This window comes from Erpetoichthys calabaricus, chromosome 2, assembly GCF_900747795.2.
Source record: "Erpetoichthys calabaricus chromosome 2, fErpCal1.3, whole genome shotgun sequence".
Taxonomy (NCBI): Eukaryota; Metazoa; Chordata; class Cladistia; order Polypteriformes; family Polypteridae; genus Erpetoichthys; species Erpetoichthys calabaricus.
This window is the reverse complement of record NC_041395.2, coordinates 262,073,547-262,088,496: the sequence shown is the minus strand read 5'-3', so window position 1 is coordinate 262,088,496 and position 14,950 is coordinate 262,073,547. Positions and strand designations below refer to the sequence as shown.

At 40.1% G+C, this 14,950-nt stretch overlaps 1 protein-coding gene across 1 annotated transcript in view; it reads left to right on the top strand.

Annotated features, from left to right (window-relative positions):
• The window catches only part of slc16a12a (solute carrier family 16 member 12a), a 94,042-nt gene that overhangs the window by 45,905 nt on the left and 33,187 nt on the right, over positions 1-14,950 (top strand). The window contains exon 3 of the mRNA XM_028795451.2: positions 288-549. Within this exon, the coding sequence (XP_028651284.1) occupies positions 440-549 (110 nt within the window). The 5' untranslated portion in view covers positions 288-439. The remainder of the gene's footprint in view (positions 1-287; positions 550-14,950) is intronic.

The window sequence follows — 14,950 nt, the reverse complement described above, 5'->3', positions numbered from 1 at the left end:
ATTATCCTCACAGGTGGCGCAGTGGTAGTGCAGCTGCTTTGCAGTAAGGAGACTGTGGAAGATTGTGGGTTCGCTTCCCTGTGTGGATAGTGCTTTTAGTACTGAGAAAAGCGCTATGTAAATGTAATGAATTATTATTATTAATGCATGCTGCTTATTAAAGAGTGGAATTTTGAATGCTTCCGCTTGCATTAATAAGTATATAATATTTATGCATATGTTCTTTGAAGTGTCATGCCATAATTTAAATTTATTTTTTCCTTTTTTTCCTAATGTTGTGTTAACAGCAACTGAGAAATCCTACAACAAATTACATTCCATGCATTCTGTGCAACACCAGGACTGATCACTGCTGTACTGCCAAAACTACAGCTGAAACTGAGCACTGTTAACTGGGACTTGCAAAAGGGATTAGGGGGAACTGAAGACTGTTGCAGCCATGGCTCTGACTAAAAAGGTGCCTATAGCTGCCCCTCCTGACGGAGGCTGGGGCTGGATGATTGTGGCTGGCTGCTTTCTTGTCACCATCTGTACTCGCGCCGTCACCAGGTATGTACAAAAGAAAAAGTTATAATACTTCATTTGTACCATTTTAAAGAATAAGTCTGGCAAACTAAGTAGTGATGTAGAAAGGCTGAAATATTATGACATGGAGATCAACAAAGGCACAAGCTTCAAAAGTGAGAGGTCAATTCATGGAGCTCTGTGTTAAATTGCTTTTATGCACATAATTATGAACTTTCTGCAATTATTTATTTAATTAGCATTGGTATTCTACTTTTGAAATATTTTTGGTTGCAGTTATTGTGTTTATGAGCATAACTCAGACGTTTTCAAAAAAAGTGATTACTCATATGAGTGGAGATTATTAGCTTGATCGGCAAATTAACACGTCTTAAAAGTGTGTCTTTTCTTTTACTGAATTATGTTTATTAAGCAGTAAGAATTGATACAATATTCAAATATGTGTTTTTAAGTAAATAAATAGTGCTTTATGTAAATAACTACTTTCTATAACATACAGTCACCAGGGAAATATATTTTGGGGTTTTCACTTCTCATTTTTTACTTGCTTTGCTTTAACACTCATGACAACAGTGTAATATATTTCTTCTGTAATTCTGAAAAATATTGATCGCCTGCATTAACATTGCTATTATAAATACATTTCACAAATAAATCCTTTAAAATATAGAGTACACTTTTTTAACCTTTTTGAATTTGTGAAGAATTGCCATCTAAGTGTATCGACTAATTACAGAATAAGAAGCATGCGTATCTAAATTTGGAGAAGCGCTGATCTGTTTTCTTTTAGAAACCAATACTAGGATCTGTTTTTCTGTGTAAGCAAGACAGGAGTTGTGTTTCAGGAAGATTATTTTCCATTTCTTCCTACTGTAGTCATTATACACACTGACCTAGATATGAATATGACTGCCTGTACTTGCAAAGTATTGAATATCATTCAGTTTGGTACAGCAAGCTAACCTTTATTTATGTATTGATTAGGAAACCGTATATTTATTTACTGCCTATTTAATAAAGGGAATGAAATGAGCAATTCAGAGACTAAAAGTTGATGTGGTACTGAGGTTGTTTAATTGTAATACTTAAGACAATGTAAACATTGCCCTTTGATCCTTGTAGCTGCTGTGTCAGGCTTTAAAGCAAGGAAAATGACTGGCTGGTGCCTACTGTCAGTCTTGGGTTGCTTAGGAAGTGTATTAACATTCCATACTCTCAGCATTCCTTGGCCACGTGCCATGTGCCTTTGAGGGCAAATTACGTATCTCAAATTGCATTTTTTAAAGGAAATTATTGATCTACAAGTGACTACAGGTTCTTGAAATATTATAACTGCTGTGCCATTTTCCAAGAAAAGTCCTCATTTATTAAAAAAAAAGTAAAACCTCCACATAGTGTAGTGTCATTTAAGGTTACCTTTTTCTTTTATCAGGTTATAGAATGACATTGAATAGCTTAAAATTATTTTATTAAAAAACATTAAATCACTGACTAATGATTTAATTTAATATTTATAAATAACAATATTTTTTAATAAACTATGCTGCAGATTTATTATGTATGCTTTTTTAACTGATACACTAAGAGTTCATAAGTAAAACCAGTAAAAGGTCACAGTCCATGGGGAGATTTTCAGAGGACAAATTTATAAAATAACTAGCCATATTACTTGTTGAAGACAGGTAATAGAATACATTTTAAAATATTTGATATCTCTTGCCCTACCTGTACCTTCAGCACATTTCGTCATTATCCTTATCAGTTTGAGCCTCTCTTGACTCATTTCAAAGTGCCTTGCTCACCTTCTCTTCACTTTTATACTTCTCATCTTCAAAGGCAACTCTCCTATCCTAAGACTACTTCTCCTCGTATGTCTCACACTTGCACTCCCTCTTTCGATATCATCACCAAAGACAAACTAGTCAATCATACCAAAGCTAAACTGATCAATGAGATTGTTCAAAGGGACCTGACACACACAGATCCTAACATTTTTATTATATAGTAGAGTAAAGATCTTGAAAGCAAATTTTTTGACTATTTTCAAAGTTTTTTGTTCAGTGTGTCATATTTGGACAGACAGTTAAGGTTCAATGGCTAAAGTGTTGCACTTGAATAGACAACTTTAAATAATACCCTTAGCCTTTTACATGACCATCAATAGATTACTTAACATGTTTATATATAAACTTAAAAAAAGACATTTCATAGGTTTTGCTGTTAGTGCAGCTGACTTTAAAATAGTCTTTAATATATGAAGCACTATATGAAATAAAATGTAACTAATAGACTGGATATCCATATAAGGATGAATCTCAAAACCTTCAATGTGCATTACTTGGGAAAAGACACATTAAACACATTAATTTTCTGTTATTTGTGGTTTGGATATAGTGACAGACTATTTTTAAACAATAATTCAGACATAATCCACACTTTCTGCAATAATTCAAATAATACTGTTTTTGAATATATGAGGAATATACGTTGTGTACAGTATACTTACATATAAGACACGGGACAATAAATGAACAGGAAATAAAACACAAATTTAACTCCCTTGGCATTAACTCAGCATAAAGTTCAAAGAATAACTTTCCTCATTTAAAAAGTTTATTCCTTAATACAAGAAGCATTAGAAATAAAATGCATGAACTAAAGGCAACAGTATTGATGACTATGATATTGTAAGAGTCATGGCTAAATGAGAGTGATGGAGTGGAATATAATATTAGTGGCTACACGTGCTTCAGGAGAGATAGACAAGGAAGGAAAGGAGGATGTCTGGCAATATATGTGAAAAATAATATTCGGGCCCATATCTTAAAGATGGAAGAAGGAAACACTTTGGAATCACTATGGGTTAAGCTAGTATGGAATAAAGCCAGAGATCTTGTTATTGGAGTTTGCTAGAGGCCGTGAAACTCTGATATGTTAGATAATAGCATATTATTTAATCAAAACAGATGTATGTGCAACAAAGAAGACATAGTGGGTCATGGGTGATTTCAACTTTCCAAATATTGATTGGGATGCCGCTATCGGGAATACAACAGTGGAAACTGAAATGGTTCAGATGTTAAATGACTGTTTATCCACCCAGTTTTCCCAACCCCAACACATAGTGATCCCTGTAAAATCCCTGGAATTAAAATCCCTGGAATTTAAGAAACCTTAGGGACATGAATAAAGAAATCATTGAAAATATGAAAGAAACTGCAAATGAACTGAACAAATATTTCACCCAAGTATTTATAAAGGAAGAATAGATGGAATGCCTCATACAGAAGTAAAAACAAATCCTAAGTTCATAGATTTGAAAATAGAAGAGTCAAATGTGATTCAAGCCCTCAGTACATTGAAGACTAATAAAACCTGGACCTGATGGAATTTTACCAATTGTATTTGAAAGAAATGAAAGGCATCATTTATAAACTCTTATTAGGTATATATCAGAATTCACTTCAAAAAGGAAAAGTACCTGAGGACAGGAAAATTACAAGTATGACTTCAATCTTCAAGAAGGGAGACAAAATTTATCCTGATAATTACAGACCAATAAGTCTTACTGTAAAATTATGAAAATTGTAATAAGAAATAAATGTGAAAATTACCTAAACAAAAATAATATACCAAATAGCAGCCAGTATGGGTTTATAAGAGGAAGGTCCTGCTAAACCAATCTTTTGGATTTCTTGAAGAGGCAACTGGAATAGCTGACAAAAACAGAACATATGACATAATTTACCTATACATTCAAAAAGACTTTGATACAGTACTCCTACAAATTTTTTAAACTAGGTAATACAAGCATCAGAGGTAATCTACAACACTAGATCACTAGTTGGTTAACCAGCAGGAGACAGAGGGTACAGGTAAGAGCGAGGTCATCAGGGATCAACAGTGGACCCTCAGGGGTCTGTCCTTGGACCATTACTATTTCTGATTTATATTAATAACACTGATCCTGGTATAGTTAGTAAACTGATGGTACTAAAATTGGAGTGATGGCAGAAACTGAGAAGACAGTAAAATGATTTTAGAAAGAATCGAAAATGCAGTCTAATGTAGAAAAGTGCAATGTTCTACACACATACAAAAGGATAATAAATTTTAAATACAAGATGGGAGACACTGTCATACAGGAGGGAACCTCAGAAAAGGTTTTAGGGATATATGTTGACACCATGTTTTCATAGACTAAGTAATATACAGAAGCAATTAAAAAGACAACTAAACTAACAACAAAGTTCACAATGCAGCAACTATTGTTCATGTCAGGAGAAATATGGAAATCACTAAGTCTTAGGCTATGGTAGACCACAGTAACACAAGGGGCATATCAGTTATGCAGATCAGGAACTGTCATTCTACTTCGTCATGCTCAAGCAACTGAAAAAATATTGTAAGAAAAGTGTGCAAACAAAAACACCTCTGCTGTCCCACTTGGTAACGAAATATATCACATAAAGGACATGTACTTAATCTGCATCAGTGGACAGCAGTGGACATTAAACATACGTTTTCCACTGTATGTATGTATTGTGAGCACGGACCTGAACACCACCAGACTAACACCAGCACTTTACCAAAACACACGTTTATTTTCAAAATAAAGTAGCCCAACACACAGTGCTCCCAGCACCAATCACCCTCCACACGGGCCTTTCTCTGAGTCTCTGAGGACCGCCTTTCCTCTCCTCACAGGAGCTTTGTCCTGCTCCCACTCCCGACTCTAGCTCCCTGATTGGAGTGAGGCAGCCCCTTTTATTTCAACCCGATGTGCTCCAGGTGCCTGATGACGCTCTTCCGGCAGCACTTCCTGGTGTGGCAGAAGTGCTGCCCTTGCACCCGGAAGCACTCCGGGCGTCCCTGGAAGGTCCTTCCTCCACCTTCCCAGGTGTGGCAGAAGTGTCGATCTCCTGGGCTCCATGACGCTCGGGGCGCCCCCTGGTAGTGGCCATGGACCCCAGTGGGTTTGAGCCTCCTTGCTCCGTCTCTATGGTTCCCTCATCATCCAGGGTGGTTGCCCCCTCATGGCCCGGGGGACGTATACACCACCTCCCGGTCCTTCCAGGCGTCTCGGCTGGGTCTGACCCCCAGCCTCCTGTGACACTGCCCCATCGCCAGCGGAGACCCAACGGGAGACACTTATCAGCCGGCATCTTGGCTTCACACCCACCACGCAATCAGCCCTCCACATTGCAGCCACTGTTGGAGATGCGGCTACTCAGTCACCGGAGCCGCATGATACCGGGACATTCACTCGCATCTCCATTTCTTTTTACGCCGCAGGTCTCACTTACCCACACTGCCACGATCCTCCGCCAGAGATTCCAGTATCGCACCGCTCCGCCCACTGTCATAGTGTCTGCTGTGGTGCGATCGCCTTCCCTTCCAGCTCGACTATGCAGTCTCGAAGGTCACGTAGTACCTGTAAAAATGACTCGGCGAACCGTTGATCAGTCCTATGCGCCTGCTGCATACTGTGGAGCTTTCTTCCTCCTTTCGTCGGGTCCTCGTCGTTGGGTCCTCCTTCCTATCCTCACGGGAGCTTCGTCCTGTTCCCGACTCTAGCTCCCTGATTGGAGTGAGGCGGCCCCTTTTATTTCCACCCGAATGTGCTCCAGGTGCCTGATGATGCTCTTCCGGCCTCCTTGAGCCTCCTTACTCTGTCCCTGTGGTCCCCTCATCATACAGGGAGGTTGCCCCCTCGTGGCCCGGGGAATGTATAGACCACCTCCCGGTCCTTCCAGGCATCCCGGCTGGGTCTGACTCCCAGCCTCCTGTGACAGTATGCATATATCTACATTGACATTTTGATACTTACATGTTTCTGTTACATGTAATAACATTTTTTGTTGCTGAGAAAAACATAATGCTGAGGTAAACATAATGCTAAGGAGGCTATGCTGGCTTGGTGTCTTTCTCTCTTCCTCTTTAAAAGAGAGCATAAAACTATTAATTATGTTTCTCCCTCTTAATTCTGTGTGTAAATAATTGCCATGGGAAACATTATTCATTCAAGACCCGTTTTTAAATACTTGGTAAGATTTATTATCTATTAACAAGTGGAGTGGTAAATCTTTGTATGATTTAGATTCTCATTGTCTGCTTACTTTTGTGCAGTGATAACTGGTTCTCTTTTCAGGTCTTTTGGACTTGCTACTCAGAACTCCACTTTGAAGCTTTGTGTGCGTTGTACACTGTTTTTTTAAGCTGCAGCAAATAGGTCTCTGTGAGTTTAATGGAAGCAGTCTGGCATTGACAGTTAACTGTTCAATTAAATTTAAGAGGTCAAAACGTAGAAATGATAAGGATCCACCCATTACACAGGTGTTTACCTTGAACTCAATAAATACAAGCAACCAGAAATACATATGGTAATATGTTTGCTGGCTTTACTCTGGCTATGAGGTTACAAGCTATATCAGCCTCGAAACCAAGAACAAGTAATGATACTTAAGTGTTATGGTGTTAAATCACATTTTTTATTACTTTTCTTAGCGCTTTTCTCATTATTTGGAAATCTGTATAAGAGTTTCTTTCCACAGAGAATTTAGTGGTAGTGATTATTTTGGGCTACATGTAGTGGTTTAATATTTGAAATACTTTCACATCTTTCATGTTGCTATGATGTTTACATTACATATATTGCCATTCTGTTGGCATTGACGTAAGTGTTGCTAGACTTTAGTGCCTGGATGTCTGCAGAATGTGACATCAGTTGTACAACAGTAAAAAGTTCAGCACCAAGTACTTCCTAGTTATCTGACCTGGAGGGTAATTTAACCAAAACTGTCTTTGTTGCGGCATTTGCTGGATTGGAGACATTCAAATAGACTGTGGCATGGCTGAGTGGAATATGTGAGGGTACTGGTGGCTTTCCTTAGGCCGCATGTGCTATAAATGTCCTTCAGGGCTGGAAGCTGTATCCTGATAATCCTCTGTGCTCTTGACACAATCTGCCATAGAGCTTTCCGATCTGCTGCTGTGCAGCTATGATGCCACACACACATATAATGGGGTAAAATACTCTTGAGTGGTGCACTGATGGTAACAATGCTAAAGCAGCTATGGTATTTTGAATAGTTTGTTTATTCTGTGCACCATTATATTGTTACAGAATGGTTACAATGAAGTGAATTAAGTTTGTAAACGACATATGATGAATTTCAGTGAATTTGATAATTCCCCGTCACTGATGCAAATCTGAAAAAAGGGAGACCACACAGAAACAGTATCACAGCAGTTTGCACCAGTTTTGTTTTTGACTCTCGATTTATATTTTGGCCTTTAAGGATTGGGCATTTGGTTTTTATTGTACCTTTACCAGTGATAACCAGTGTTGTTATCTTGCCCTCCTGGTGATCATCTAACAGTCAAATATCTTTTCACAATAATTCTGGACTTCTCTCGGTTTGGTTATATCTTTTAGTGACCAGCTATACTGAAAATACATGTTTGGAGGTTTTCACACAGTAATCTCCTGTTGCTAGCATAAAATTCCTCTGCAGAAACTTAATGATCAATTAGCTCTTTTTTCATCAAGATGGACACATTGGTTTTATCTACAGTCTCTCTTGATTATGCACATTGCTGTCCTTTACCAAGGCTGGACTCATAACAGCACCCACATTTATCTCTGTTATAGGCTGTCTTAGTGCTGGGCGGTATGACTAAAGTTCTATATCACGGTATTTTTCAAAATTGTAATTTCATGGTATTTGACGGTATTTTTTCCCATGCATGAGTTAACCACATTTTCCACTGCAATTACTGCAGTAGACTGGCTAAGAATAACCTATTCCACTGTCATGAGAATTGTACATTGTACAAAAAAACATTTTAATGTGCACACAAGTAATAATACAGGTTTTCATGGCCCCATAAAGTGATAGTTTTCAAGGAGGGGGGCACTAAAGAGGCACTAATGAAGAGAAGGAATCACACATATCACAATAAATAATAGTGCAACTTCCAGTAATAATACTATTACTTCAAAACCCAGGTACATTACACTGTATTCACCAAAAATAAAATAAAGCAAGTGCAACTTGGTGATGTCATCTTTACTAACTGAACCGTCATTAAGGCAGATTGCATTAATATGGACCTTGCTTCAAGATAAGCTATATACGTTGTGGAGGATTGCCGGCTTTCCAGTCCGGCCCTCACCCCCAGGCCGCTAGGAGGAGCCCTCCGGACAGCATATTGGTGCCCCGAGTTCCAGCAGGGCCTCATGGACTTTGTAGTTTCTATACACAGCCCTGCTGGATACCTTGGGGGCTGCCAGGAGTCGCTGTAAGGGGGCTAGTGGGCTCTTGCGTGCCCTATAACCCGGGAGTGTGTCACAGTCACGTGACTGGAGGAAGCGACGTGCTCCCGGGATGAAGAAGAGGACTGTTTGCCCTGATCCGGAAGGAAATGGACTTGTGGGTTGTGCTTGGAACCACTTCTGGGTCAGGAGCTATAAAAGGACTATGGGAAGCCCAGAACACTGAGCTGAGCTGGGAGGTAGGGTGGTGACGTGTCTGGGCGAGGAGGATTGGTTATTGTGAGAGAATTTATTGATTTATGAATAGTGTGGTGGAAAGGGTGCTTGGTGCACTGTACAATAATAAAAATAATATTAGTTGTACTTTTACCTCGTGTCTCGAGTGGTACCTGAGGGTTCGAGAGGTGGCTCCACGCCTTAACTGCTACACTGGCGTAGTCGGCAGGAGACTCTGGCCGTCCGGTGGCAGAGGATCTGCATTTACAATAAAATTCGTTGTGGCAGAGAACCCTAAGAAGGTCCCTCTAGTAACCGCGGAGGTGAAAACTACACCCGCGACCAAGAGCGCTGCAATCGAGAGCCGTGACACACAGCCAGCCGCAATGGGGAAAAGGTGTGGCAAAAAGAAGGCCAACACCGACTGGGTGAAGACCGCAACCGACGCCGAGCTGACCTGGACTTACCTGACTGGGTGTGAGGAGGACCGGCAGCCGATAAAGGCTGAGCAAGCCCGAAGGGCACAACAGCATGAAGGCTGTCAGCAATCGGCTGCACCGAAAGCCCTAAATGAATCGGGGACACCCCGGAAAAATCCAGAGGTATGTGCCGGGGCAATGCCCGATGGGCCACAGGAATGGAGCCAGGACACTCACCACTGTGAGAAGACGTGGCCACCGCCAGGGGGCGCCCGGACAGTTAGGGAGTCCTGGATGGCAGCACTTCCGCCACACCAGGAAGTGCTGCCGGAAGTAATCCCAAGGGCACTCGGTGTACTTCCAGGTGCTCTCCTGACACTTCCGCCACACCAGGAAGGGATGTCATGGGGAGCACCTGGGGCTCATCCGGGTCGTAATAAAAGGGGCCGCCTCCCTCCACTAAGAGAGCCAGAGTAGGGAGGAAGAAGACGAAGCTTGTGAGGAGGGCGAGAGGAGGTCGAAGGTGAAAGAGAAGAAGAAGAGGAAGAAGAAGAAGCGAGAAAGAGAGAGAAGGTTGAAGGTGAGAAGAGAAGGAAAGAGAAAGAGAAGAAGAAAGGGTTGGTGAAGGAAGGCTTTGTGGTGCTGTAGGAAAATAAAAGAAGTGTGTTTTGGACATTCTGGTGTCTGTCTGTCTGTGTCTGGGGGTATGCTTTCCACAACGTAAATAATAAAACTGCAACTTGCATTTATAATGCTATTTGTGGTATAGTGATCCGCAGCTTCAAAAAAATATATGGTCCGTTTTTAAATCCAGTTCGCCGTGTCTGTCTCTGTGGGTGCAATTACATGACCGTGGGGAGTTGATGAGGTGATTGGGGCAAGTCGCACCCAATCATTCTCAATTGCTTCATTGGCTTACTGGGAGGCATCACAGGCTGAGGTGATCTAGGGGCTGGTTCACCCCACTGACTAAGCGTGTAGAGTGGGGCGAGCGAAATGTAAGACCTCCCAATGGATCTGAGGAGCGACTGAGTGAGCGCAAAGGAAGACGGAAGGTGTGCCGACCTCGGACGGTCTGGCTGCGCAATGTGGCGGCAGCCAAGACAGGGGTTGGCAGAAAGCAGTTCTTGCTGCAAAGGCTCCGCCAGCAACGCCAGTGAAGGGTGAGCTGTGGAGACAGAAGGTGGTGTGCTGAGATCGGGCGAGGAGAGAGACTGCATTTTAACGGATTTATTTATTATGGATTTTATCCCCACATTTCACTGGCTTTATGGATTTGCTATTTATTTGGGTACTGTATTTTTCTGAACACTGCACAACGGACACTTTTGGTTTTACTTTGACTGTTTTTAACAAAAGCACTTGAGCACTTTCCATCATCCCCTGGCTTCAATGAGATTTCTCAGCTCATCTCGGTCATAACTATCGACGGTGTTGGTTCAACAGACTCCCATGTGAGAAGAGGGAGTCTGTAGGGGACCGGTATCATCACAATATTACACAGTCACCAGGTACATTACACAGTATTGAAAAGAAAAATAAAACAAGTACAACTTGGCTTGCAGTATTATCCAGTAGTATAGAAACAGTATTCACACATTTGAACATAATGGTCCACATCCGACCTTTTAAAACCAAAGTATCTACAGACACGGCACCTTTTTTCGTCAAAAGTTCTTCTGTGTTATCATGTTCAACTTTATTGTCTGCTACAGCTTCCGCTTCGGAATGTTCTCAGTCCATTTTCACTGCTGAATACCTCCACTAACTCATGTACTCCGTTGCATGCATATTTAGCGGTGCACCAGTGAAAAAGGTCCCCCCTTAAACAGTTTCCCGCTGCGCCATGTTTCAAATGTTGTTTAGGCTATTTAAACCAGTGTTCTGGTATAAGAAAAATCCATATCATAACAAGAATAAAAAACGGTTTTTGGTATGAACCGGTATATCGCCCAGCAGTACGCTGTCTTCTGTTAATGTGATCCAGCATTTGCAATTCACCATAGGCAATGTAGGATCTGGAGTAACAGGCACGCACTGATTCAGGCTGAGGTGATTTTGCCAGAGTGGGGAGCTAATGTTGACACTGGGTTATACAGTATAGAGTGTACATTTTACCATTAGTTTCTTTGGTGCATGTAAGCCGGACCTTTAAGTTAATTATTGGTTCACAGATTTATTAACCAAGTCTGACAAAGTTTAGTTATGGCCATTGATCTCTGTGACCAAGGCAATTAACAGGATCATTTTTGAATATGCTAGCAAGAGTGTAACTGCATTTGATGCTGTGTTATTGAAAGATCCAGACATAGCATAGCAGAGAAAGGCTGCAGCAGCAGTTCCACAGAGAGGCTCAACTTTTGGGTAAAGTGGGAGGTTTGCTGTGATGTTTAACTCAGGGGCTGAAGTTGAAGTCTCACATGTCATGTCAAACATTTAGAAGAACAGCATCGGTGGCAGCATCATGAGTGCTTCTTCTCTGGGAAAAATTGTCTAGAATGCAGTCCACATTGTGAGACTGAAACTTGATTCCATGTTTTGAAAGTAACTGGAAATCTGTTTCTTAAAGTCATGTATCTTTCATGTACAAACAGAATACCAAATGCTTTATATAGCTTAACCTACCCCAGCTTCTCTGATATTCTGAGAAATGTCTGATTATGTGTGAGAAAAATTCCATTCCTCACATGCCCTTTATCAGAGGGCTGCATATAAATAGTCATTGCCAATCATCTGTAAGTGATCATTAGGAAGAAAAGATATTTATTATCCTTAAAATAAAGTGATTTGTTTGACTATAGACATAGTTTAATATTACAGAAATCCAATGTTTCGAATATCAACTTATGTATATTGCTTTTCTGCTTTGCTGCAATTAGTTACAAACAATGAAGAATTAAAAACAGATTAATATCAGGCTGGACGATTACATAGCAGAACTTTTAAAAATTTTCATCAGTCCTTTTTATGCTATTGTAATATCACAACACACACCACTTGGGACTTATGATGTATATTTAGTTTCCATAGAAAGAAAAGAATACAGTTTTAGTTTCACAGTAAAGCCATGTTTGCATAACCTATTCTCATGGCAAAACAAGTGATGTAAACAGGTTAGTTATATGAACTAGAGCATGCAGGAAAACTAAAGAAACACAAACAATGTTTGAATGTGAATAAACATGACTTAAATTACCATATTATATATATATCTCGTCACCGTAAACATGATAACCTTGGTAAATTAGCAAATTAATATACCAAGTATATGTACGTTTGGGCTAATTAAGTGTCACCTGCAATTTAAGTTAGGGATGCATTATGTCAAAAACGTAATAATAAAAACAGCTGCACCACAATTTAACTGTCTGCTGAGCCCTTTAAACATCGCAGTTCATTTTGCACAGTGCAACGGATGACCCATTGTACCAGGTTTGCCAGTGGATTTGACTAGGATATTCCAGTTTGGCTTTTTAACAAGGGTGTAACTCTTGTCTGAAAACGGTGGGAATTAAAGTGCCCCGATTTGGATTTAACACTTAAGATGCATGTTAAATCCAACAGTCCATCTGTGTAGATATATGATCGTGCCAAGTTTACCAGAGAAATAAATTGTACCCACATTGGACTGGGTAAACATCACATGCAATCAATATATGAAATATGAATTTATTTTGTAACTTGTGTGAATGAGAAGCTGGCTGTGGGCTAGTAAGCAGATGCAACTAGTTAGCTTATGTAATTTCCTTTTACTACACATTAATGCAGTGGTTAGCGCTGCTGCTTTGCGGATCCAACGACCTGGGCTTGAACGTATAGCCTGCTTTTATAAACTTTCCAATATTTATTTCTGTGGAATGTAACTGTTCGAGTAAAACATCAAACTGTTTGTCGAAATGTCCTGCTTCCAGAAAATGATATAAATTTGCACGCAATGGTATTTGGTGCTCATCAGAATGTATGCATTGAACACGCAATGATAGTTGGTGCGACCTTAAACGATAGTAAGTAATGAGCATGACATTTATAAATGGTGGGCATGAGAGAGTAAGTTGTATGCACCACATTGTTTCCCGGAATAAAATGCACCATATTCCCTCAGGGGCTCCGTACGAGTGTGCAGACTATTAACTAAAAACATAAACCACGTACCTAAACCATCACACACTCCGTTAATAAATAAAAACCCACCCGTCTGTTTTAATATCACCGTACTTCAAGTGGTGGAATTGACATCAAACTGAAGCGCTGTGTCATTGTTAAAGCTGTAATTAGGTAGCCCCGAAGCACACTCTTGTCAATTTTAATGTAACATAACTCATACGTACGTTAAAGTATTCATACGTACGAGATAAGGGTTATCTCATATTTTATTTACTATGCGTTTCAGAGCTTACGTACTGTATACAATATATAATCATGCATCTATATTTCTTTACTGAACACCATTAATTCATTATCCCATTATTTCAGTATAATGCTAAAGGAACTGGCTGTATTTTAATGCAACTTATTAGATAACTACCATTGTACACTAATGCGCATGTACCTACTCTTTGATAGAAGGTCTATTTAGAATGACCAGTCAACCAAACTTGTATATCGTTGGGATGTGAGAGAAAACTAGAGTCCTGCAGAAAAACAGGACTTGTGTAGCTAAAACAGTACACAATACACACTCCAATATTTGAACAAATGACTCTGGGACTATGAGACAGCCGTCTTGCCGCACATTCAAGTAGTGAAGGAATCAAGGTAGCATAACCTGGATTGGCTGTTACTAAGACCACTAAGACCAATTATGACTATTTTTGATCAAAAATCAGAAGTGAAATCTAATTCATTCCCCAATTTTTCCATTTCTGTAACCTGCTTATCCTGGGCAGGGCTTCGGGCAAAAATATAATTCAACTTTTAACCATCCACTGAAAATGGAAATGAGTGTAAAATGTTGTTAAGCTGCAAGACAGAAAAACTGGCAACATCAAAATCTATACTAATTAATAAAAGGCAAAGCCCTCACTGACTGACTGACTCACTCATCACTAATTGTCCAACTTCCCGTGTAGGTGGAAGGCTAAAATTTGGCAGGCTGATTCCTTACAGCTTACTTACAAAAGTTAGGCAGGTTTCATTTCGAAATTCAACGTGTAATGGTCATAACTGGAACCTCATTTTTGACAATATACTGTAATGGACGGCAGCTTGATGGCCGTGGGAGGCGGAGTTGAGTGTCACGTCATCACGCCTCCCACGTAATCACGTGAAAAGACTGTGAACTCAGTACGGAGAAATGAAGGAAGAGCCGCAAACAGCGAAGAACAAAAAATTAATTAAACAATTGAGAAGGGAGCGAGTGAAGCATACAAGCATCTTCATAAGGGAAACAAAGCACGGTGTAAAACGTAAGTTTAAATTAAGTTTATTGAAATGCTCCTGTTGCGGATTGCAATAACATATTCGCGAGATAAAAGAATGCAGTAGGGAGAAATGAAGGAAGAGCCGCAAACAG